This window comes from Haematobia irritans, chromosome 1 (genome assembly GCF_050003625.1).
Source record: "Haematobia irritans isolate KBUSLIRL chromosome 1, ASM5000362v1, whole genome shotgun sequence".
In the NCBI taxonomy this organism is placed as follows: Eukaryota; Metazoa; Arthropoda; class Insecta; order Diptera; family Muscidae; genus Haematobia; species Haematobia irritans.
The window spans coordinates 76,918,379-76,944,855 of record NC_134397.1 but is presented as its reverse complement, the minus strand read 5'-3'; the positions used below and the strand labels follow the sequence as shown (position 1 = coordinate 76,944,855).

General features: G+C 35.8%; 1 protein-coding gene across 22 annotated transcripts in view; it reads left to right on the top strand.

The window, feature by feature from the left end:
* mtd (TLD domain-containing protein mustard) overlaps window positions 1-26,477 on the top strand; it is a 467,609-nt gene that overhangs the window by 327,814 nt on the left and 113,318 nt on the right. For 18 of the 22 annotated variants that reach the window (XM_075290869.1, XM_075290868.1, XM_075290867.1 and 15 more), the window contains one exon: window positions 7,712-8,014. In XM_075290869.1, the coding sequence (XP_075146984.1) occupies window positions 7,712-8,014 (303 nt within the window). Of the gene's footprint in view, window positions 1-7,410; window positions 7,563-7,711; window positions 8,015-25,419; window positions 25,629-26,477 lie in introns of those variants that run through there. The other 4 variants (XM_075290878.1, XM_075290877.1, XM_075290871.1 and 1 more) reach the window with 3 other exon arrangements.

The following is a 26,477-nucleotide window of genomic DNA, read 5'->3' as shown; positions in this document are numbered from 1 at the left end:
TATGTGAACATATAATACGTTTGGAAGCATTTTGCACCCAAAAATATTATATGCTTAAAAAAAATTCTCCCAAACAATATTGTGCTCAAAATTTTATTTATTTATTTATATATTTACAATCATAATGAATTATGAAAATAAACAGTTAATATAGGTGCTAACAACATAGTTTTTCGACCTGAATGCTCAAAATTTTGTTTCTGCCCAATTGTTATTCCCCGACATCTTTCTCACTTCCACGAGATTTTTTAGTTCTTAGCGCCTTTTTCTGTAATACAAACATTGTAGAAGAAATTATTCAATTTTATGATTTTTTTATTTTAATTTTACCTTTTGCCGGACGGGGATTCGAACAGCGGACCACACAGTTTGTAAGAATCAAAGAAGTAGCTGATCAATTGCCCAAGGAAAAATAAAATGTTAATTTTGTAATAACAAGCAACAACCACCAACTTAATTCAATATCGCTCCCTGTTAAATAGCGCTCCAAGCTACTAAACACATATATGTTTATAGGCTATTTCTAAATTAATATATGTTTGCATCCAAGCATATTATATTTACAAACATTTTATGTCCCAAACATAATATGTTCTAACATATTAACATATATGTCCCAAACATGTTATGCTAGTTTATGAACATTATATGCTTGCACTCAAAAATATTGTGTTTAAAAATTTGTGTTCCAAACATATAATGTTTATAGCCAAACATATGAAAAACAGTCTTTTTCATCCGTGTATACATGTCAAATTTAGTCAAAATCGGTTCAGATTATATATAGCTTCCATATATACGTACACCAGAGTTGGGGAAATATGGTAGACTGTTACACATTTCAGACCCATTTTCAATGGAAGTTTCCTCCAATTAACTGGATAGCGTTAGCCGATTTAAATTTTAATTCTAGAGATATTGTAGAAGTAAAAAAATTGTCTCCTTAATATAGCTTCCAGCAAATATGAAGTAGTTGAGATGGTAACACAAATTTTGGCCTACATAGGGGTGAAGGGTATAATATAGTCGGCCCCGCCCGACTTTACTTACTTGTTTTAATAGAAATATTGCTCAGAAGTGATATATAATCTTGAGTTTTCGTGAACGAAAACAGCACTACCTTTCATGCATCTATACTGCATGAATTGATTGCAATAACGTAAACGAATGATCATAAACTAGTTTGATTACTCGTTTACGTTATTGCCACCGATTCATGGAGTGTAGATGCACTGCCTAGTTTATTGTATACCAAAAAGCGCAACTGAACTCTTACTGGTGAAATATTTTTTGCTGGGACATAGCCAAAACAAATTAACTTATAAAACAGTTTTCCGAAACAACATACAAGCAGTTTCGCAGAAATTGTTCTCTTTTGATTCTCTCGCTGTGTTATGTTGATATCTTTCGTCAAACCTCCCGGTTTCCGTCTCTATTTCTTTCTTTATACTCTCTCTCTGTTGCTTTCTGAATAAAATATCAAAAATATATATGTTTACTCGAAATTTTCAAATTTTTATATGTTTACATTCACACATATTATTTTTATGAAACATTCTTATCCCAAACATAATATGTTCTACCATATTAACATATGTGTCCCAAACATTTAATGCTAGTTTACAAACATTACATGTTTGCAATTAAATATATTGTGTTTTTCCCGAAACACATTTTGTTTTTATCGGAACATATGAAAAACATATTTTTCTAATAGTGTAGTAATACCGTGCTGTCAATTCATCAATACCCCAGCAACAAATTTGGAAGTTCTTCCAAAGGCACAACTTTAAAAGCACTTCCAGAAGATGCACTCCCCATGATGTTCTTTATTTTAACTACCCAGGAAGTTATTTTAATTAAATTTTTTATAACTTGGTTTTTTCATACTTTTAATAGGTAATTATAACTTTGTTTGTTTCAAATAGGTTAAAAACAGAGTAAGAATTCATAAAATGGTACAAATCATTTAAATTTTGTCGAAAAAAATGCTAAATCCAATCTGAAAAAATTGTGCATTTTTGAAAATATTTGAGTTCAAACGTTTACGACAAGCGTTAGAATCCATTAAAAATTATAAAAAATTATTTATTTGACAAAATATTACAGAATTTTTTCATTTACATCCAAAACATTGAATTCGGATCACACCTAAAGAAGTGATGTAAATTCAGTGCAACGGCTGTTGAAATGGAGGACTTCCGTCCTATGACAAGCCCATGTTAAATTCAACGCTTCTGCGTCAAGTTTGCACCACTTGCGGATCCAAAAAGAACATTTTCATTACTTTTTTAGCGCCGCTTTTTTTTTTGCTGCGACCTTTATGGTATATTTTCAATACCATATTGGTACTTTCACAATGCCATATAGTAATTCCAAGCTTTTTCGCTCTTTCGGTATTATTATTGTACGGGGTTGGCTAACTATAAATAATGTACAATACAGATTTGAGATCGGCAGATATTTCAGCCTCACTTAGACTGGTCAATCCATTGTGGGGACCTTTTCCCTTATCACGGAGTGCTACCCGATTTTACATTTAGCTCAATGGCAAGGGATCTCTTTTTTATATCCAAGTCCAAACGGCGTTCAACATTTTTGTGAAATCACTTAGAGAAGCATCGAAACATTCAGAATTTTCATCAGCATTACTGAGATAATCCACCACCCGTATGGTAATAATTTTTCAGTGTTTGGTCGTTGAATGTAAAGTATCGATCAACTGTTAATTGCATAACCCACAAATAGAAACAATTCTATACCCCATCAAGTACGTTGTAACAATTTGCATTGTTATATAATAAACACATTTTTGTTCGAACTATATACGCTGACATATGCAACTGATTAACAGATTTATTAAAGGGACTTGCATAATTTTTCCTCTGAAAATTGTATGTTAAATTTATCGAGGGGAATAAAATCATTCATAGGCAATACAATGTTTAGGGAAGGCTCGCTCCTTGTCTCGCACCCTCGCAAATTTACCCTTTATACCATATGATTGTCATTTTGTAAATACTAATTGGGTAAAGATAACCTTATCTTATCTCCAAAACAGAGGCGACTGTGATGGGTAACTAAATTATTTGTCATTGGCGAATAGCGCATAGTGTATATAAACTCAGTGTCAATAATGCATTCAAAAAAGTCTTTTGGACAATTGACCACTTTAAATTCCTTCACACATTCGTCCAAGTAGTGTAGAACTTGAAATTAATATTGTAAATAATAACAAAAAAAAACTATAACAGATTTATGTGTATTACTCGAAAACGAAATTTGATACTGAACATAGTCAGCAAAACAAAAAAACAAAAAATGTGATAAAAACAGTACAAAAATTAACATAAACATACAGTGTCCATTGGCCAACGAGACATAATTAAATCAAGAGCAACATGTAAATGAAATGAGTGAACACACAACTAGAAATATGCAAATTCAACTAAAATCTAGAGAAAATACAAAAAAAAAAAAATAAATAATAACAAATGTACAAAAAGAGCGGGAGAAAGAGAGAACATTTGAGATAAAGAAACAAATATCAAGTGTAATTGTGTACTTCATAAATACGATACTCTCTCATTCGTCTCGTTAAAACGTTCGCCGCCATCATTGCCGGATATATAATTTGAGTGTATTGATTTGTTGCTTATTCTGCAAAGAATTGGTTTTGAGTTTGTTTTCTTTAGCCATATGTGCAATAGAGATGTCATGTTAGAGCAATATTAAATTTTGAAATCCCTGATCTTGAAACCTACACTTAAAAATGGCGGTACAAAAGGCAATTTAAATTTATTTTTATACCCTCGACCATACACCCAGAGAAGGAATATGATACCCTCAAACATGTTTTAAGAGCAAAATGTTATTTTTGGGTGGTGACCATGTAACATGGTTTTCGCAACCATGTTATTTTCCCGGAAATCATGTATCTGATTTCGGCAAGCAGGTTATATTTGACGAGAAAATAAAATTTTAGTGACAAACATGTTACATGGTCACCATACAAAAATAACATTTTGCTCTTGAAACATGGTTGAGGTGATCATATTCCTTCTCTGCGTGTAGGATGGGTATATTAACTTTGTCATTCCGTTTGTAACACATCGAAATATTGCTCTAAGACCCCATAAATTATATATATTCTGGGTCTTGGTGAAATTCTGAGTCGATCTAAGCATCTTCGTCCGTCCGTCCGTCTGTTGAAATCACGCTAACATCCGAACGAAACAAGCTATCAACTTGAAACTTGACACAAGTAGTTGTTATTGATGTAGGTCGGATGGTATTGCAAATGGGCCACTTTTACGTATAGCCCCCATATATATCTTGGAGGAGCAAAATTCATCCGATCTGGTTGAAATTTGGTACATGGTGTTAGTATATTAATTTCGTGTTGCGAGAAAGACATTTTTACAATTTTTAACTCCAAATGTTTCCTTATAAATACGAATGAATTAAATAAAAATATTTACTTTTTATTTTATAATATAGGTTAGTTAAAAATTTCTTAAACTAACCTACATTTTCTTTCCTGACGGGTTTTTAATGTAGAATATCTGTTGAATCAATTGATCTTTATTAATTGAAATGTAAAAAATTAAACAAAATCGGAAATTCGGGTGCTATTAAAGTCCTTTAAAAGCATATTACCGACAACTTAAGTTTCCAAATTATTCAGATTCGACTTCAAGTAGAAATTTCCTGAAATAATCAAAATTATAAATGAAAACAAACATATTCCTGTAAAGTCTTGCTGAAATCTAGAGGAACAAGAAACTGCGCATCGATTGAGTTAATTCATCTACTTTATGTTTAACTATTTTAATAAAGTAACCGTGAAAATTTCAACGCAAAAACGAACATAGTACTGACCTTAAAGTGCTAAAAGACATCTCCGCTTTTAGTTTTTGTCAAAATAAGATTTAAGGACAAGAAATTTTTGGCCTCACGCCAATATGTGTTTTTTTTTTTCAGTGTAAAAACTGGGAATTACTTTAATAAAAGTCTCGAAACATAAATTGATTTTGTTTCTTAAAGTGTTTTTGTTTTTTTATTGGACCTTTTTAATTGTCCAATGTAAATCAGCAACTAATCAAGCTCGAGGTAATTTCTTTTATGTTTTTATAATAATAAATTACTTCATTTTTATTCCGATATTTCGCAATTACTTGAATTGCATCTTCAAACTCGAAACTTTTAGGTAATTATCCGACAAGGTATTTATTCATTTATTAGAATTTAATAGAATATAGTATAGAATTTAAATTCTTCTAGCCCAGTGCTACTATGTCCTTTTTAAAATTCGGGATTGCAATATTCACAATAATTCTTCTCAATAATTAAGTCATCTTTCGGTAAATTCCAAGCGCTTTCATTCAACATCTCTTCTAGGGACTGTCGATCAGGGCCAAAAAGTCGGTTTTTCGACCTTTTCACTTTTTCAAAATGTGGAAAATTCAATTTTTCAAAAATTTGGAAAGGGCAACTTTACCGACTCTTTTAAAATCAACTCAAGTTTACTCATGAACGTAAAATATAAAAGTAAAAGTAAAATAAATCTTTTGATATTTATTTTTTTTTAGTGTGTCGTTTTAAAAGAACTTCATGTTTCCATGAAGAAACATAAGTTTTTCAATGTTATCGCTACTTAGACGATTTCGTTTCTTTGACACGAGTTCACCAGCTGTTGAAAACACTCTTTCGCTGGGAACAGAAGTAGCACACTTCTTTAAAACTTGCTATGTGATTAGCATATTTGGCGTCAATTTGGTTCCAAATTGAACCATCAGATTCGATGATATTTGCGTCTTCATGTGATATATCTTCACTTGGGTCCGTTTTTCTTCTTCTTTCAAGAACCGGTCGGACTGGTTCTTGTAAAGACCCGGGTATGCGGAACCGGGTCTTCGGTTCTGTGCATCATTACTAGGAGATTTTATGTAAACTAAGTGCATTACTAATTTCTCATCCTATGGTTTTTATAGCAGCTACAATAGGGATGCGGTAGTTTAATATAAATCCTCTACTTGTTTTACATTCCCCACAAGCAGTGTTGCCAGTTTTGGGGATTTCTCCCCAAATCGGGGATATTTTTTCGTGAATGGGGACAAAATTTGAGTTGGGGACTTGGGGGACTTGGTGGGGAATTTCCACAAATTTGGGGATTTTTGTGGGGAATTCTGGTCAGTATAACAAATCAGGTTTTGAGTTATGGTTTATATGAAATTCTTTACTTCTACATGCTTTAAAAGGGTCTTAAAGAAGTACCGAAAATCTTCAAAATATGAAACAAAAATCTATTCCAAGAGTTACTTTACAATTTACTTTGTTTCTAAGAAATTGTTTACTATTGTGAAATTATTTCGTAAGGACTTGGGTCGAAGATTTGGCCCCTTATCTGCATACATTGCTGATTTGGAATATATATATATCAAACATATATAATGGAGTTCATATCGGGGCAACAACGCCTTTTGATATATCACCCAATTTTATTTCTTAGCTATTCAGAACTAAGTTTTGATTCATAACTACACACCCAACTTCTATTTTTATTTCTCGAGCATTTAGAAGATGATTTGCACAAGTTCGATGACTCTTTATACCAATAATTAATTCTGATGAGGGATTGTATCAGATAATATTTTGAGGACCCGTCTCATTTTTTGGATTTTGAAATATTAATCTTATTGTAACTCGCAAACTGGTATAATAAAAATTGCATATTTTTCCTATTCCTTTTTTCAAAAAAAAACTTGCCATAAACTGTATTGGGGATTTTTGTGGGGAATTTTAAATTAAATTTGGGGTTTTTGGGGATGAAAGCGTCTTATTTTGGGGACAAGAGCCCGAAAAATACTGGCAACACTGCCCACAAGAGACAAATGTTGTTTTTAATTTTTTGTTTATTTAGTTTTTCTGTAAAACAAATATATTTCTCTTACACATTTTTGAATAATTATGTTAGACTTGAATCGGCAAAAATCACGAAATCACCATGAAAATACAGAAGAATAAGATCGAACAAAATAATAAACTGAAATCTCTTGTCAATACAATTCTCTTCGCATAAGAAATTGCGCCCACTGGAATAAGTGGAGCTACGATAAATATTATTTGAGCCGAACAGAGGAGTACCAATGCAGAGGGAAACAGAAGTGAGTGTAGTACAAGTCAGTGTTTGAGTTATGGAATAAAACAAAAGCCGTCCATGTGAATTGATAGAAGTTTTAAAATATTAAACGAGAGCAATTGTAAACAATAAATATTAAAAATTCGAAAAAAAGAAATCAACAAGTTTTTATTAATAAAAAAAATTGAAAAGAAATGAAAAAAATTAATAATTAATGAATACCAAAAGAATATTATGGAATCCATCAAAATTTATCGTCGTCTTGTGAACAAACCTTTAATAACTGATGAGGTGGTCTACGACTATGCGGTGCTCTATTTCACATCAGAATTACCACATGCCACTTGTGGTTACAAATTACATTTGGACGACTTGCCAAAGGATTTTGTGATCTTCGAGCAAAACCTAAATTCAGTGCAATGTAATAATAATAGCATCTAAATCCAGATACATACTTACATACATACATATACATATATAGAGTAACATACATATGTAACTGGAATTATCGAAGTGAAATGTGAAAGGACCCATGATCTTATATCCTTTGTGATTTTTTGTATCTTTCAGATGAGCGTAAGAAGTCATCATTACCCACCATACCTACCATCAATTACACGGTGGGCAATCGCGATACTTTGACATCGGTGGCAGCCCGATTCGATACAACCCCATCGGAATTGACACATTTGAATCGTTTGAATAGTTCATTCATATATCCTGGTCAACAGTTGTTGGTACCCGATAAGAGTGCCAAAGATAATGTCTCAACCACTAGTTCGGCAGACGATAAAGCCGGTGGCTCTAGCGCTTCGGGTAAATCGAGCCCAGTTGATCGTAAATTATCGGTGGAGGAACAGAATGATGTGGATGGTAAGTGCAGTCGATTTTTTTCTTCTTCTAAATAACAAATTTAATTAATTAATTAACCAATAAAAATTAATTGATATACTTATATTCAAAATGAAACTTTTTGGAATGGGAGGGTCTAACAAAATTGTTCCATTCAAAATAACTCATATATTATTAAAACTTATTATAAATGTCAGCTGAAATGAATTTATATTTTGCTTATTTTTTATTCATTTATACACAAATTAATTTTATGTAAGACTTTTAAATTATTTATTATTATATTTATGGTGTTTTCTTTTCTGAAAAAAGTGCTTGCCTTCATTTTGTCTGCACAGCATGCACATTTTTAAAATGTTGCCAGCAACCTAAAAACATGCTATCATTTCAGCGGGCAGAAAAGAATTCAAAGCAACAACAGGGCAATCGCAGCACTCTCGTTTGTCGGCTGGGAAATGCCCGTAATTTGCCCTCTATGATTGCCACTACTTTCACAAAAGAATTCGAAGCCTCTTCGCACTTTTGCCTGTTTTTTTTTAGAAAAGAACCTAAAAAGTTAATTTTCCAAGAAAAGAAAACACCATTAGATACAATACCGTGCAAAGCTTTTTGTCTAAGCAAAGTGTTTTCCACCTCCCATTATTATTTAAGGAATTGAAAAACCAGCACTTAGTAAAAGAATATTTTTATTTGGGTTCCAATAAAATATTGTACACAAAGAAAATTTCATTAAAATTGAGCCAACGAAAATTTTTCATTTATAAAAGAAATTATTCATTAATAGTACGAAACGTTACGTTGATACGTTATACCAATGAAAACTTTCATTGTATTAATGAATTTGTTTCATTGGCTCACTTTTAGTGACACATACTTAGTTTTCGCACTGAAAAAAAGTTCACTGTTCCTTTATTTAAATAACAAATTTCAAAATTATTAACATAAGTTGTGTTCCTTTACGTACTACTAGTTACTACTTTTACTAGTTTTTACTAGAAACCGTTCCTCAACCCCAAAGAATAGTAAAAGTAGTAAACAATTTTAAGAGAACAACGTCAAAATGCATGTCTCTTTTAAAATTTTTTTACTACAAGTTACTCGACAAATTCTTTCGAGTAAAAGTTGTAGATATGTCATGACAAAAATAATTATTTGTTTTCAAATTTTACAAACTAAAGTAGTTCCAAATCGCTTTTTTTGGAAATAATTCTGTAACTTTTTAACATTCAACCGTCAACCGTCGAACTGAACGGACGTGTTTTCTAATAGCGGAGTATTTCATCGTAATAAGTACTTATTACGAATTTCATGTGTGGTGGAAATAATAAACCACCATGCAGCGAAATTCAAAGTCATCCACTGGGTTGCTAACTTCAGGGCCCAGTGGACGGGTAACGACTGAAGTTATAAATTTGGGCAGCGACCAAGAGTCAGGCCCAATTAGTCGACCTGTAGACGGGTCGACTGGCGGTGACACTTTGGCAAGTCGAACCTTTTCTAAGGTGACGACATCAAAAGGAGGCAATCCCTCTCGAAAGAGATTCAAGGAACGAAGAAATGCTTTGTTTATCCTAAAGAAATTAGGATCAGTCGACCCAAGCACGTTGTCGGCTAAGCAAAGCGATTCCTTAAAATGGGCTCAAGGAATTCTTGAAGCTGGAAAAAGGGAACGATCACCGGATGAGCTACCATCCTCTAAACGGGATCAAAGATCGTTTGCCTCAGTTGCAAAAGACAGCCTTGTGATGGCTATTATTAATAAAGGAGCATTGGACGGTATGATTCCAAAGCAAAAATGGGGGGAAATTGAGAACGCGATGTCTGGTGTCTACTCAGAGGTGCGAAAAAAGTTTCCCGGACCAAGTCCTCGACAGCAAGATGCTGGATGGTATCAAGGACGATATAAGTTAATAGCTTTTGCAGACCAGAGGTCTATGGATTGCTTTAAAGCTGCATTGATGCTAATTGGTGAAGTTTGGGAAGGAGCCGCTTTGGAGTTAGTCGATAAAAAAGACATACCGGCTAAACCTAGAGCACATGCATGGATACCGGCAAACCCTCCTGATCCTGAGTCAATACTAGAGAGACTAAAAGAATGTAACCCAGATCTTCCAACCGCCGATTGGAAGGTTGGTCGTTTGGATGAGGTGGATGGACCAAGACGACATGCGGTGTTTATATTAAACATAGAGTCGCTGCCACATCTAGCCCAGACCCAAGGACGCGTAAGTTATGGCTTTCATGATATCCATATGAAGGTATACAAAAGCGATCAGCCAAAGGATACCGAAACGGACAGGCCACCGGTAGAGTCAGCAGTGAAAAAATCTCCTAGCGAAGCCGAAGGAGACATAAAACCGGCAGACTATGGCGAAAATCATATGCGGGAAGTTTCTACAGGCTCAAGCCTCACCAAAGCTGAACCGCGGACTGTTGCGAGAGTCACCGAGATCTGTGAAGAGGAAGCCCTTGATGACTCAATTGAAGCGGCTGATGTGACGGTGGTTGAAAATTTGGATGGTTCTACGGTTCCTCCAGATAAATCTTCACCATTGTAAGGCCGCTTGTGCTGCCTTAAAAGTTCTCCTGATGAAAGGAGACATAGATATAGTTCTTATTCAAGAACCATACATATATAAGAACAAGATCTGTGAATTAAGCACTCCGGGTTTCAAACTTTTGCATAATACCGGTAACGATATAAATCGAGCATGTATAATTGCTAAAAACGAACTAAACTTGTTTCTGCTTCCTTCATTGAGCAATGCAGATACTGTCGTAGCCAGTCTAGAGATATCCACATGCAAATATTGGGTATCTTCGGTCTACATGGGACATGATAGGGATATGCCACCCTGTGCCGTTAAGACCTTAGTTGAGGAGTCACTAAAAACAAAGACAAAGCTCATTATGGGATGCGATGCAAATGCACATCATAGTATTTGGGGAAGTAGTGATACTAATGCAAGGGGAGAGTCGCTAATAGAGTTTATTTTGCGTACTAACCTGGTAGTTTGCAATAAGGGAGATGCACCAACCTTCGTCACCAGGAATAGACAAGAGGTTTTGGACGTAACGTTGACCTCTCCGGAACTGAATGATAAGATATCTGAGTGGCAAGTTTTGAGGGAACATAGCTTCTCAGATCATCGCTACATCAGTTTCAGATTGGCTGTTCGTACTTCAAAGACCATATTTCCGCCAAATGTTAGGAAAGCTGATTGGAATAGGTATAGGGAATCGTTCAATTTGATGATACCGGAAATGCCGGAGACAAATATGAGCACTGTGCAAGATATCGAACACGCAGTGGAGCGGATTACAAAGGCTTTCAACATTTCACTGAAAGCTGCTTGCCCTAGGGGAAAGCCAAGGGGAAAAAATCGGCCGCCATGGTGGACTACGGAGTTAAGTAATATGAGGAAATCCTGCAGGAAGCTCTTTAACAAAGCAAAGTCCACAAGAGCTCCGGAGGATTGGGACACTTACAAGATGAATCTGAGAGAATATAAACGAGAACTGAGAAGGTCTCAACAAAACTCTTGGGATGATTACTGTAGCAGTATTGAGAATACGTCAGAGGCTTCCAGACTACGGAAGGTACTAGCATCCACTAACACCGCTCCAGGTTTCATTAAAACATCGGAGGGAAATTGGACAACGTCCAGTGAGGAGACGTTGGAGGTACTTTTGGACACACACTTCCCTGGAAATCAGACGGTTGAACCATGTTCCGGCGGTGTAACAGAGGCTCGGCGATCACTTCCTATCGAGGAAATTGTGTCGGAATCTAGAATAAAATGGGCTTTAAATAGCTTTGGACCATTCAAATCCCCCGGACCTGATGGAATTACTCCGGCGGAGTTACAGGCAGTGGCTGAAAGAATTATCCCCTGGTTGACGGTGATATATAAACAATGTGTAAACTTAGCATATATTCCAGAAAAGTGGAGGGAAACAAAAGTCGTCTTCATACCTAAAGCAGGAAAAGCCTCTCACTCGAGTGCGAAGGATTTCCGACCAATCAGCTTATCCTCATTCCTACTTAAGACCCTGGAGAGGATGATAGACATGTATCTTAGAACTAGCGTGGATTCAAGTTTGCTCTCGAAACGACAGCATGCATACTCGAAGGGCAGGTCTACTGAGACCGCATTGCATGAACTGGTCAGCTTTATTGAAAGCTCACTATCTGTCAAAGAATACACAATCGTGGCGTTTCTAGACATCGAAGGGGCGTGCAATAATGTCCATCCGAGCTCGATATTAAATGGACTGACAACTCTCAATGTTGATCCAGGTATACTTAGGCTGTTAGACGAACTTCTAATAAAGAGACGTATTTCAGCCACACTAGGGCAAGCAAACATACAAAGGTATGTGAACAGAGGCACTCCCCAAGGAGGAGTTCTATCACCTCTTCTTTGGAATGTTGCTATAAACAACCTTCTGGTTTCTCTAGAAAAAGAAAGGATAAAAGTGGTGGCATACGCAGATGATGTGGCGCTAGCAGTCAGGGGAAAATTCCCATCCACAATCAGAGATATTATACAGAGAGCTCTCCGGATGACTGAGAAATGGGCGAAAGATAATGGTCTTGGTGTAAATCCAGCAAAGACAGAAATAGTCATGTACTGCAAAGATCGCAAAACTCCCAGGGTTAGGCCCATTTCCTTAGGGGGTACTGAAATTCCCTTTGGTGAGTGTGCAAAATACCTTGGCGTTATTTTGGACAGGAAGCTGAATTTTAAGCTTAATATTGAAGAGAGGGCGAGAAAAGCCACGGTAGCTTTGTACTCGTGCAAAAAGGCAATAGGGAAAAAGTGGGGACTAAGACCAAAAATTGTGCATTGGCTATACACGGCAGTGGTTAGACCTATAATGCTATATGGTGTTGTAGTCTGGTGGCCGGCACTTCAGAAACCGACTTGTTTAGATAAAGTTCAGCGTATGGCGAGCTTATGTATCTCAGGCGCATTTAGTAAGACAGGAACAGACTCCCTTAATGTCATGCTACATCTATTGCCTTTAGACATTTTGGCCAAACAGTCAGCTGCAACAACGGCTGTGCGGTTGCGCGAGCTATCGCTGTGGTTGGAAAAAATGTACGGTCATAGTTCGGTCCTCAAAGTAATGCCAGATGTGCCTAACGTAGTGGATTACACCCTGGCAAAACCACTTTTCGACAAAAAGTTTGAAACTCTAATTCCCAACAGTGAGGCGTGGTGTACACAGACCCCGGGGAATAAAAGATATATAGATTTCTATACTGATGGCTCCAAATTGAATGGACAAGTGGGGTTCGGAGTATATTCTAAAGATCTGGAAATTCGAATAGCGAAAAGATTACCTAATCACTGTAGTGTTTTTCAGGCTGAAATATTGGCAATAAGAGAGGTGGTGAATTGGCTGAGAAGTAATGTTCCAACAAATATTGGCATTAATATATACTCAGACAGTCAACCTGCAATAAAATCCTTGGACTCTGTGTTCCTTAACTCAAAAACGGCCATAGACTGCCGCAAATCTCTCAACGAGATGGCTGAGCAGTACAATATTCACCTAATATGGGTGCCTGGTCATAGGAACATACCGGGGAACTGTGAAGCAGATGTGTTAGCAAGGCTAGGAACTACCTTACATATTCCAGGGGAACTAGAATCTGTTGGTATGCCTCTGGCCACCTGCAAGCTCTTACTGCGTGAGAAGGCTGTTATGATGACCAATATTCGATGGGAAAATTGCAAGGGTTGTAACGACACCAAGCAAATATGGCCCCATTTAAACTTAAACCGCACACTAGATATGCTAGTGTTCTCAAGGCGTCAGATAGCACTCCTAATATCTGCTATAACGGGTCGCTGCCTGATAGGCGAATTTGCAAAAACTATAGGTGCGAAGTATAATGACTATTGTATAAGCTGTCATGACGTGGAGGAAAAGGAATCAATTAAACACCTCTTGTGTGAGTGTCCTGCTTTTTGTGTAAGGCGTAAGCGAATTTTAGGAGCATATAGCTTTAGATTACTGGCTGACCTGGAAAACGTTAACTTAAGCAGTTTGTTAATGTTTTTGGAGCAATCTGGTTGGTTCCACAAAAGTAAATAATAGAGAAGGTTCAGTGGTTAAGACTAGAAGTGCCCATATGTAATAGGTACTTTTAGTTAAATGTGGTATCACAATGGACTGAATAGTCTAAGTGAGCCTGAAATTTAATCGGGCTGCCACTTTAACCTAACCTAACCTAACTTTTTAATGGATTAAGATATCATCATAATTTTTTCTTTATGCCAAAGCTGAGATGTTTTTCTCAATATTTAGAGGTTTGTAGGTCCCTAGTGGATTCACGGGCTGGCCTATAGACATTGGAAGTTGGACGCCTCGGATGTATGAAATTTAGTTTTACTTGGCAAACGGGTAATTATGCGCCGATTTTCATGATTTGCTGGATAGAACTTATAAACCACCATAAAAAGATTGTGTATGTGGGCGAATATATCTAATATTTGCGAGATAGGGCCTTACAATTTATTTTTTTTTTTTTTGCAAAATTTGAACAAAGTGGGGTCTGTATTTTGAGTCTAGAAGGATAGTTTTAAGATCGATTGTTGTTATATCTTCTTAACTACATTCCTTATAAAATTCTACGTATTCTGGAGGAAAAAAATTGTGCCCCTTCCACTCCACAATTTGGAATTTCAAAACAATGCCAAACCAATACCACTTGTTTCGAAAAAAAGTACCAAAACATTGACCGACTCACACCAAATTCGACGCAACCTTTAATGGACCAAAAGTACCTCTACGTTTTGAATTTCCTGCAAATCGGATAAAAGTTTTAATGTCTATGTCATGAAGACCCCAACTGGGGGGTCGGTTCATATGGAAGCAAAATCGAAACTTAGGCCGATGTAGTCCATCTTCAAAATTGACCTGCTTGTAGAAGAAAAACGTGTCTGGTAAAATTTCAGCACTATAGGTTCATTATTGAAGGAAGTAGCCCGATTACAACAGATAGCCAGACAGAGAGACATCGTCTTATAATTTCTCCCTGATCAAGACTATATATACTTTCTATAGTCAGAATTCGTTTGTATGTGTTACAAACGGAATGAAAAACCCCACCTTATAAGATACTGATAATATGCGCTATTATTTTACTTTATGGCCCAGAAGCCAGGGTTTTACTTTGATTAAAAATTTTGCAAAAGGAGTACTTTTTATAACAAAGTAAAAACCATAGCTTCTTTCTATCGTAATAAGGATTTCAAAGTTTCCTGCAAAAAATCTGCCATTTGTCAAAATAATTGCGATATAAAAGTATTTAATTTACCTACATGTTTTGAAAATATTTATTCAAATCACAATGCTTCTTTTGTTTTTTATTTGATATTTTTACTATATTTTCGTTCCTGTACATTTAAAAAATTTAGAAATCTGAGAGGATTGTCGATATTTCTCTCTTTTACTACTTTTTACTACGAGTAAAGTAAAGGAACACACCTATAATATTACCCAATTGATGCACTTTTTGACAAAGATTTGATAAGAAAAAAAATCTAAGTGTTTGCTTACAAAATTTGATTGTTTGATGCACCTATAACAAAATGTCCGCTAAGAAATATATTGGTGTGTTTGCTACCGAAAGTTCCGTGAGACATTTGCATCGATTGTCTACATTTTTCTACGATAAGAAATATGTGGAGAACTGTATTATTGCCATGCAACAGGAATTTTCGCTATAGCTGCATACTTGGCTTAAACTTCAACATTATACATCATTATAATTCGATGCTCGATAAAATAAGAAATGTACACTCAAAAAAAAATTGTTATTCATAGTAGCAAAAAAGTTTGCTAAAACAGCAATTTTTGTCTGCCGAAAAAGGGAAAGCAGTCAATGTAGTTGTTTCAGCAAACATACGTTATAGGCCATACACATTAGGCTCCCTTTTTTATAAGGGAAATGACATTTGAAATCTGGGTAAAGTGGATTTAGGAAGTGTAATGTGTATGAGGTATTAGTTGAAATAGAAAACATTTTTCTCTGCTGAAATAGTAAACAAATGTTAAAGGTTTTTGATTGAATTGGTTCAGTTTATATAAAATTTCTTTGGACTTTGACATGAGAGATTTAACAGGTTGGCTGATAAGTCCCCGGTCTAACAAAGAAAAACACATTTTTTTTGCCAAAATTCGTTTTTATTATTCAACATAGTTCCCTTCAAGAGCGATACAACGATTATAACGACCTTCCAATTTTTTGATACCATTTTGGTAGTACTCCTTCGGTTTTGCCTCAAAATAGGTCTCAGTTTCGGCGATCACCTCTTCATTGCAGCCAAATTTTTTCCCTGCGAGCATCCTTTTGAGATCTGAGAACAAGAAAAAGTCACTGGGGCCAGATCTGGAGAATACGGTGCCACCCACCGTATTCTCCGTATTCGAAGCCCAATTCATGAATTTTTGCCATCGTTCTCAATGACTTGTGGCACGGTGCGTTGTCTTGGTGGAACAACACTTTTTTCTTCTGCATATGGGGCCGTTTTGCCGCGATTTCGACCTTCAAACGCTCCAATAACGCCATATAATAGTCACTGTTGATAGTTTTTCCCTTCTCAAGATAATCGATACAAATTATTCCATGCGCATCCCAAAAAACAGAGTCCATTACTTTGCCAGTGGACTTTTGAGTCCTTCCACACCCTCACAAAAAATCGCTTCTGTAACATATACTCCCAAACATATTTTGCTTCAAGCATATACATTTTTGGGTATTGCCCAAACATTTATATGTTTGATCTCTACCAATATATAATATGTTTGAAAGCATATTGGTCTAAACAATATATGTTTGGGTAGTCTAAGTTCCAAACATTTTGTATTTTTGCATCCAAATTCAATAATGTTGTCTTCCAAAAAACAATATGTTATTATGTGACCATATAATATGTTTGGAAGCATTTTGCACCAAAAAATATTATATGCTTAAAAAAATTCTCCCAAACAATATTGTGCTCAAAATTTTATTTATTTATTTATATATTTACAATCATAATGAATTATGAAAATAAACAGTTAATATAGGTGCTAACAACATAGTTTTTCGACCTGAATGCTCAAAATTTTGTTTCTGCCCAATTGTTATTCCCCGACATCTTTCTCACTTCCACGAGATTTTTTAGTTCTTAGCGCCTTTTTCTGTAATACAAACATTGTAGAAGAAATTATTCAATTTTATGATTTTTTTATTTTAATTTTACCTTTTGCCGGACGGGGATTCGAACAGCGGACCACACAGTTTGTAAGGATCAAAGAAGTAGCTGATCAATTGCCCAAGGAAAAATAAAATGTTAATTTTGTAATAACAAGCAACAACCACCAACTTAATTCAATATCGCTCCCTGTTAAATAGCGCTCCAAGCTACTAAACACATATATGTTTATAGGCTATTTCTAAATTAATATATGTTTGCATCCAAGCATATTATATTTACAAACATTTTATGTCCCAAACATAATATGTTCTAACATATTAACATATATGTCCCAAACATGTTATGCTAGTTTATGAACATTATATGCTTGCACTCAAAAATATTGTGTTTAAAAATTTGTGTTCCAAACATATCATGTTTATAGCCAAACATATGAAAAACAGTCTTTTTCAACCGTGCACGCTTCGGAGACGGTTCACCGGTCGCTGTCCACTCAGCCGACTGTCGATTGGACTCAGGAGTGTAGTGATGGAGCCATGTTTCATCCATTGTCACATATCGACGGAAAAACTCGGGTGTACTACGAGTTAACGCTGCAAACACCGCTCAGAATCATCTACACGTTGTTGTTTTTGGTCAAATGTGAGCTCGCGCGAACCCATTTTGCACAGAGCTTCCGCATATCCAAATATTGATGAATGATATGACCAACACGTTCCTTTGATATCTTTAAGGCCTCTGCTATCTTGATCATCTTCATTTTACGATCATTCAAAATCATTTTGTGGATTTTTTTGATGTTTTCGTCGGTAACCACCTTTTTCGGGAGTCCACTGCGTTCACCGTCCTCCGTGCTCATTTCACCACGCTTGAATTTTGCATACCAATCAATTATTGTTGATTTCCCTGGGCCAGAGTCCGGAAACTCATTATCAAGCCAAGTTTTTGCTTCCACCGTATTTTTCCCTTCAGAAAACAGTATTTTATCAAAACACGAAATTCCTTTGTTTCCATTTTTTTTTCACAATAACAAAAGTTGCTTCACAAAAGACGCTCTATCTCACAAACTTATTGACTTACAGACGTCAAATTTTGACACGAATCATTTGAAGGTTGGTACTATATAAAAATAATATGCATTTAATACTAGCGACGCCATCTATGTGTCAGACCGGGGACTTATTACCCAACCTGTTATTTAATTGGTCTATGGTTTTTGGAGTATTCCGAACTTCCGAACGAAACAAGCAATCGACTTGAAACTTGGCATAAATAGTTGTTATTGACGTAGGTCGGATGTTATTGCAAATGGGCCATATCGGACCACTTTTACGTATAGCCCCCATACAAACAGACCCCCAGATGTGGCTTGCGGAGCCTCTTAGAGGAGCAAAATTCATTCGATCCGGTTGAAATTTGGTACGTTGTGTTAGTATGTGGTTTCTAAAGACCGTGTCAAAATTGGTTCATATCGTTCCATAAATATATAGCCCCCATATAAACCGATCCTCAGATTTTGTTTTGGAGTCTCTTCGAGGAGCAAACTTCATCAGATCCGGTTGAAACTTGGTATGTGGTGTTAGTATATGGTCTCTAATAACCATGTCAAACTAGGTCCATATCGGTCAATATTTATATATAGCCCTCAGATAAATCGATCCCCAGTCACTCAAAAATTGGTCCATATCGGTTAATAATTGTATATAGCCCCCATATAAAGCGACCACCATATTTCAATTCTGTCTCTCTAATTGCCGCGCAAAAGCTCATATCGGTTCGTAATTACTTGTACACTTCCCTATACCTTTTTTGTCTAATGCTTAGTACTAAGTTCGTTTCTGCGAAAAACGAATATCTTCATTTATCTCCGTAAATAGGGTCTCAAACGCAGGTATGTTAATTTATTTATGTGAAATAATATGTCTGCCTATTTTTCGTGCGAAAAATCCAGGTTTGTATAAATATGTGTTTAAAAATGCTCAAAACAAAGATTTCGCATTTATTCCGCGCTAACGTTTTTTATAAGGAGTACAACAGTTTTTCGTGCGAAAACGTAATCTTAGTACTAGGCTTAATATAAAATTTCAAGGGCCGATGTTGATTTTGAATAAAACACAAACTATTTAGGAAATTATTGTAATTTTATTTTATTATTATAAAGGGTGATTCTTTTGAGGTTAGGATTTTCATGCATTAGTATTTGACAGATCACGTGGGATTTCAGACATGGTGTCAAAGAGAAAGATGCTCAGTATGCTTTGACATTTCATCATGAATAGACTTACTAACGAGCCACAACGTCGAATTTTCAGTGAATGGGCCCTAGAAAAGTTGGCAGAAAATCCGCTTTTTTATCGACAAATTTTGTTCAGCGATGAGGCTCATTTCTGGTTGAATGGCTACGTAAATAAGCAAAATTGCCGCATTTGGAGTGAAGAGCAACCAGAAGCCGTTCAAGAACTGCCCATGCATCCCGAAAAATGCACTGTTTGGTGTGGTTTGTACGCTGGTGGAATCATTGGACCGTATTTTTTCAAAGATGCTGTTGGACGCAACGTTACGGTGAATGGCGATCGCTATCGTTCGATGCTAACAAACTTTTTGTTGCCAAAAATGGAAGAACTGAACTTGGTTGACATGTGGTTTCAACAAGATGGCGCTACATGCCACACAGCTCGCGATTCTATGGCCATTTTGAGGGAAAACTTCGGAGAACAATTCATCTCAAGAAATGGACCGGTAAGTTGGCCACCAAGATCATGCGATTTGACGCCTTTATACTATTTTTTGTGGGGCTACGTCAAGTCTAAAGTCTACAGAAATAAGCCAGCAACTATTCCAGCTTTGGAAGACAACATTTCCGAAGAAATTCGGGCTATTCCGGCCGAAATGCTCGAAAAAGTTGCCCAAAATTGGACTTTCCGAATGGACCACCTAAGACGCAGCCGCGGTCAACATTTAAATGAAATTATCTTCAAAAAGTAAATGTCATGGACCAATCTAACGTTTCAAATAAAGAACCGATGAGATTTTGCAAATTTTATGCGTTTTTTTTTTTAAAAAGTTATCAAGCTCTTAACAAATCACCCTTTATATTGGTATTACTCAATTCTGTATGGAACAAAATATCGGCCAAATGGGCGCCGCGACCTCGGTGGTCCAAATTTTCGATAACGCTGAGGCATAATGGAGGTTCTATGCCGTTAATGTTCCGAATTATCTCATCCTTTAGCTCTTGAATTGTTGCTAGCTTATCGATGTACACCTTTTCTTTCAAATAACCCCAATGAAAAAAGTCCAACGGTGTCAAATCACATTATCTTGGCGGCCAATTGACATCGCCATTACGTGAGATAACACGGCCATTGAATTTGTTGCGCAAAAGAGCCATTGTTTCGTTAGCTGTGTGGCAAGTGGCACCGTCCTGCTGAAACCACATATCGTCCACATCCATATCTTCCAATTCGGGTCATAAAAAGTTCGTTATCATCTCACGACAGCGAACACCATTCACAGTAACTGCCTGACCGGCCTCATTTTGGAAAAAAATACGGCCCGATGATGCCGCCAGCCCATAAATCGCACCAAACAGTCACTCTTTGTGGGTGCATTGGTTTTTCGACAATCACTCTTGGATTCTCATTGGGGGGTAAAATTTTTCTGGGGGGTCTAAGCCCCCTCCCCAGAGGCCTTCCTACGCTTATGTTTAGAAAAGCGGATTCCATCTTCCAGATTTATTCTAGTGTTATAATATACACTGTTATAGATATATAGGTCTCGTTGGAAACAGATGTCCACCAATCTGTCGGCATTGTTTATGACTTGCCACTTGTTTAAATCTCTCATTTTCAACTATTGACAGTGGGTGCAAATCTTTAGCCATAATTTTTCCAATGCTTGAAAAACCAGCTGAAGTCAACGACATTATTAATCATACTACTTGCATGAGACGTTGTCTCCAAATCAACAGTTGGATGTTTGATATCCGTGAGCTTCTTTAAATATACAACGCCTGCACCTATGTCAATGCAATTTTTTCACTATTAAAGGCCGGTACTATGTTCATTCTTGCGAAAAATGTTTATGGAAACCATTATTTCGCACATAGAAAGCGGCGTTTTTTTAGGTAGCTTGGAGCGCTATTTTACAGGGAGCGATATTGGATTAAGTTGGTGGTTGTTGCTTGTTTTTACAAAATAACATTTTATTTTTCCTTGGGCAATTGATCTGCTATTCCTTTGATCCTTTGTAAAGTTTCGGAACAAAAATATGGTGCGTGTTTGATTTATAAACCCGCACAAATAGTTTTTAATAAATAAATTATTTCTTAATTCACATTGCAAATGGCGCCGTGCTATAAACGTCAGTTTTTCAACACGAAAAAACAAAGTATCACAAATGGAAAAAATTTCGCAAATTTTTCGCATTTTTTGGTTTTGTATGGAGTTTCAACGCGAAAACCGAACAGAGTACCGGCCTTAAAATCGTAATTTTTCACGATTTCTTTTCTTTAATAATCCATTTTAAGGCCGGTACTCTGTTCGGTTTTCGCGTTGAAACTCCATACAAAACCAAAAAATGCGAAAAATTTTCGAAATTTTTTCCATTTGTGATACTTTGTTTTTTCGTGTTGAAAAACTGACGTTTATAGCACGGCGCCATTTGCAATGCGAATTAAGAAATAATTTATTTATTAAAAACTATTTGTGCGGGTTTATAAATCAAACACGGACCATATTTTTGTTCCGAAACTATACAAAGGATCAAAGGAATAGCAGATCAATTGCCCAAGGAAAAATAAAATGTTATTTTGTAAAAACAAGCAACAACCACCAACTTAATCCAATATCGCTCCCTGTAAAATAGCGCTCCAAGCTACCTAAAAAAACGCCGCTTTCTATGTGCGAAATAATGGTTTCCATAAAAATTTTTCGCAAGAATGAACATAAAGGGTGATTCTTTTGAGGTTAGGATTTTCATGCATTAGTATTTGACAGATCACGTGGGATTTCAGACATGGTGTCAAAGAGAAAGATGCTCAGTATGCTTTGACATTTCATCATGAATAGACTTACTAACGAGCAACGCTTGCAAATCATTGAAATTTATTACCAAAATCAGTGGCAGAAAATCCGCTTTTTTATCGACAAATTTTGTTCAGCGATGAGGCTCATTTCTGGTTGAATGGCTACGTAAATAAGCAAAATTGCCGCATTTGGAGTGAAGAGCAACCAGAAGCCGTTCAAGAACTGCCCATGCATCCCGAAAAGTGCACTGTTTGGTGTGGTTTGTACGCTGGTGGAATCATTGGACCGTATTTTTTCAAAGATGCTGTTGGACGCAACGTTACGGTGAATGGCGATCGCTATCGTTCGATGCTAACAAACTTTTTGTTGCCAAAAATGGAAGAACTGAACTTGGTTGACATGTGGTTTCAACAAGATGGCGCTACATGCCACACAGCTCGCGATTCTATGGCCATTTTGAGGGAAAACTTCGGAGAACAATTCATCTCAAGAAATGGACCGGTAAGTTGGCCACCAAGATCATGCGATTTGACGCCTTTAGACTATTTTTTGTGGGGCTACGTCAAGTCTAAAGTCTACAGAAATAAGCCAGCAACTATTCCAGCTTTGGAAGACAACATTTCCGAAGAAATTCGGGCTATTCCGGCCGAAATGCTCGAAAAAGTTGCCCAAAATTGGACTTTCCGAATGGACCACCTAAGACGCAGCCGCGGTCAACATTTAAATGAAATTATCTTCAAAAAGTAAATGTCATGGACCAATCTAACGTTTCAAATAAAGAACCGATGAGATTTTGCAAATTTTATGCGTTTTTTTTTTAAAAAAAGTTATCAAGCTCTTAACAAATCACTCTTTACAACGCCTGCACCTATGTCAATGCAATTTTTTCACTATTAAAGGCCGTTACTATGTTCATTCTTGCGAAAAATGTTTATGGAAACCATTATTTCGCACATAGAAAGCGGCGTTTTTTTAGGTAGCTTGGAGCGCTATTTGACAGGGAGCGATATTGGATTAAGTTGGTGGTTGTTGCTTGTTTTTACAAAATAACATTTTATTTTTCCTTGGGCAATTGATCTGCTATTCCTTTGATCCTTTGTATAGTTTCGGAACAAAAATATGGTGCGTCTTTGATTTATAAACCCGCACAAATAGTTTTTAATAAATAAATTATTTCTTAATTCACATTGCAAATGGCGCCGTGCTATAAACGTCAGTTTTTCAACACGAAAAAACAAAGTATCACAAATGGAAAAAATTTCGAAAATTTTTCGCATTTTTTGGTTTTGTATGGAGTTTCAACGCGAAAACCGAACAGAGTACCGGCCTTAAAATCGTAATTTTTCACGATTTCTTTTCTTTAATAATCCATTTTAAGGCCGGTACTCTGTTCGGTTTTCGCGTTGAAACTCCATACAAAACCAAAAAATGCGAAAAATTTGCGAAATTGTTTCCATTTGTGATACTTTGTTTTTTCGTGTTGAAAAACTGACGTTTATAGCACGGCGCCATTTGCAATGCGAATTAAGAAATAATTTATTTATTAAAACTATTTGTGCGGGTTTATAAATCAAACACGGACCATATTTTTGTTCCGAAACTATACAAAGGATCAAAGGAATAGCAGATCAATTGCCCAAGGAAAAATAAAAAATGTTATTTTGTAAAAACAAGCAACAACCACCAACTTAATCCAATATCGCTCCCTGTAAAATAGCGCTCCAAGCTACCTAAAAAAACGCCGCTTTCTATGTGCGAAATAATGGTTTCCATAAAAATTTTTCGCAAGAATGAACATAGTACCGGCCTTTAAGGAATATAAACTTTGTGAAGGGCAAGTTATAAGAAAATCTGCAACAAATATGTATAATTTTAGCTCCGTTCGAGAACGCGATAATTTTTGATAATTATTACAATTTTTTACTGGAAGTCGTTCGTTTACACCAAAACGCCAACAAAAGAGAGCCGGAGAGAGACTACATTTGACAGTTATGAGATAGAGAAATTGCAAGTTTTTGCTAGAGATTTTTCCCCCAGTAAAATCTTGCAAACCATAGCATAGTTTGCCAGCTGGTTATTGATAACAAACAAAGTACCAATACAATGTACATGTTCGGCAACTACGATTGGAAGTTAAATATACAGTATTCGTTTTTTGTTTTCAATGTTTTAGCAGCTGAAATTTTCAATGTGCAAATAGTTACTGGATACCGTTCGTGTACTTTTCAGCAATTTTAAGCAAAGAGTGTAAAATACACTCTTACTCTCTTGCTAGTTTTTACTGGATATTTTTTTACTGGAAAAGTACGCGAACAGACCTTTTATGACGTTTTTTACTGCTTTAGTTTTCACTTTAGTGAAAATAAGCGGCTAAACTCGAACTTAATACCCATCTTTACAATCGCTCCTACCTTTCAGTACTAAAATCGCTCCAAACAAATATTATTTTAAGGAAATCATTTATTATTCACTATCGATTACCGAAACTACTGTGACTAAATAGCATCCCCTTATCCAGATATGAAGGGCTATTTCATATTTCAAAAAGTGAGAATTTTAGCATAGTCTTCTGGATGTAGTTAGTATAAATCTTGTTAAAACTCGATCCAACAAGTAGTTTAAACAGATTTAAGAGTTGTCTTATTTAAAGTTGTTTTCAAATGTCATTCTTATAAAACCTTGGAATTCAAACATTTGTAATGCTATTGCTCTATTAACGCCATCTAAGGTAAAATATAAACTACGCAACGTCATTAGAATATGGGAAACCAATATTATGTTAGTAGATGGCGTTGAAGATTAAACAATTAAAAACAACTTCCATGGGGATTACAAACTAACAATTTTTCAATGTCGTACTAAAATTACTTACTGTCATATTTAAATTCCTTGAAATATCTGAGTTACATAACTCTTGAAAGCAAGGAATTTCAGTCAAGTTGAAAAGAGACATCTAGTGGTGGATAATTGATTTATATAAAAACGTCTTTACTACCTTTATAACGTACAGAGCCATCTATAAGAAACACATACAATTCGTTATGTAGTGTAAACACGCTTTCAATTCCATGGCATTGGCAATACTACAACTACTTCAACTTTCTTTGGCAACACATCCGCTTTTGACAAACATATGTTTATTGTTATTCTTTGCTGACAAACTGTGACTCGGTCTCTGACTGACAAGAAAAAAAAAAAAACATCGAAAGCCAACGAGAAAAGAACAAGTTTCCTCAATAAGTGTTTGTTAAAAAAGCATTGTTAGAAAAAATACTGAAAAATCGTGTTAATGCTTATCACAGCCGTACATTTTTGAATAACGCAATTCCTTTTGGATACCAAGAAAACATCAGCTAACAATGCATACGGCAGTATTTTGGCGGAATGGAGGTATTTATCTTTGTAATTTAGCACCTTAGCCTTCAATAAATTAGTAGTTCTTATTTGTTTTACTTAAGATAGCATATTTATAAAACTTGGTTTATTTCTGGTACTATCTATTATTACTGGTGTTTGACGAATATCTATTGCAGTTGTGTGCGTATGGAATTACGGCCTTAACAAACACTTGCATATTGATGCAAAGCCGTAGCATTAAAAACTTTTCGATGGGAGAGAAGTTCAATTTTGTGCGTTTCAGTGTTGCGTTGGAAAGTTGAATGTTCCTTATGTATTCATCGCATTTTAATGATGTTAATTAATCTCTGAAAACGTGTAATGTGTAAAGCAAGTTTTTTTTACATACTTATAATACCTTGATGGATGGGAAGATCAATAAGATTCATAATCAAGGTTGTTTTGATTATTAAACTTTCTGAAAAGAATTTTAAATCTCTAGAGAATGAGACACCAATGGAGACCAATAACAGTTGTCCCCATGTTAGGTTAGCAGCTTACCCGTACAACGGATACATTTTCGCCCTTTAGGGCTAGCTCTATGTTCAGTTTTCGATTTGAAAAATACCTATATAAAGATGTCAGTGAATAGCGACACCTAAAGCCTACATTGCAACATTCCAAGTAGGTCAGATTAGATTTCTTCACTTTGCTTTCAGAATTGAAAATGATCCATGTTGGACTTGTTGGACCGACATTCTTTTATAATTATTTGACTCATGCATACAAGTTTGAATGAAATGATTAAAAAAAGTATAAAATTGCATATACGAAGGAAGCCAAATTATTCCTCTCCAACTAAGAAGTAATTCACAAATTTTCTATAGAAATAAAATTTTGACA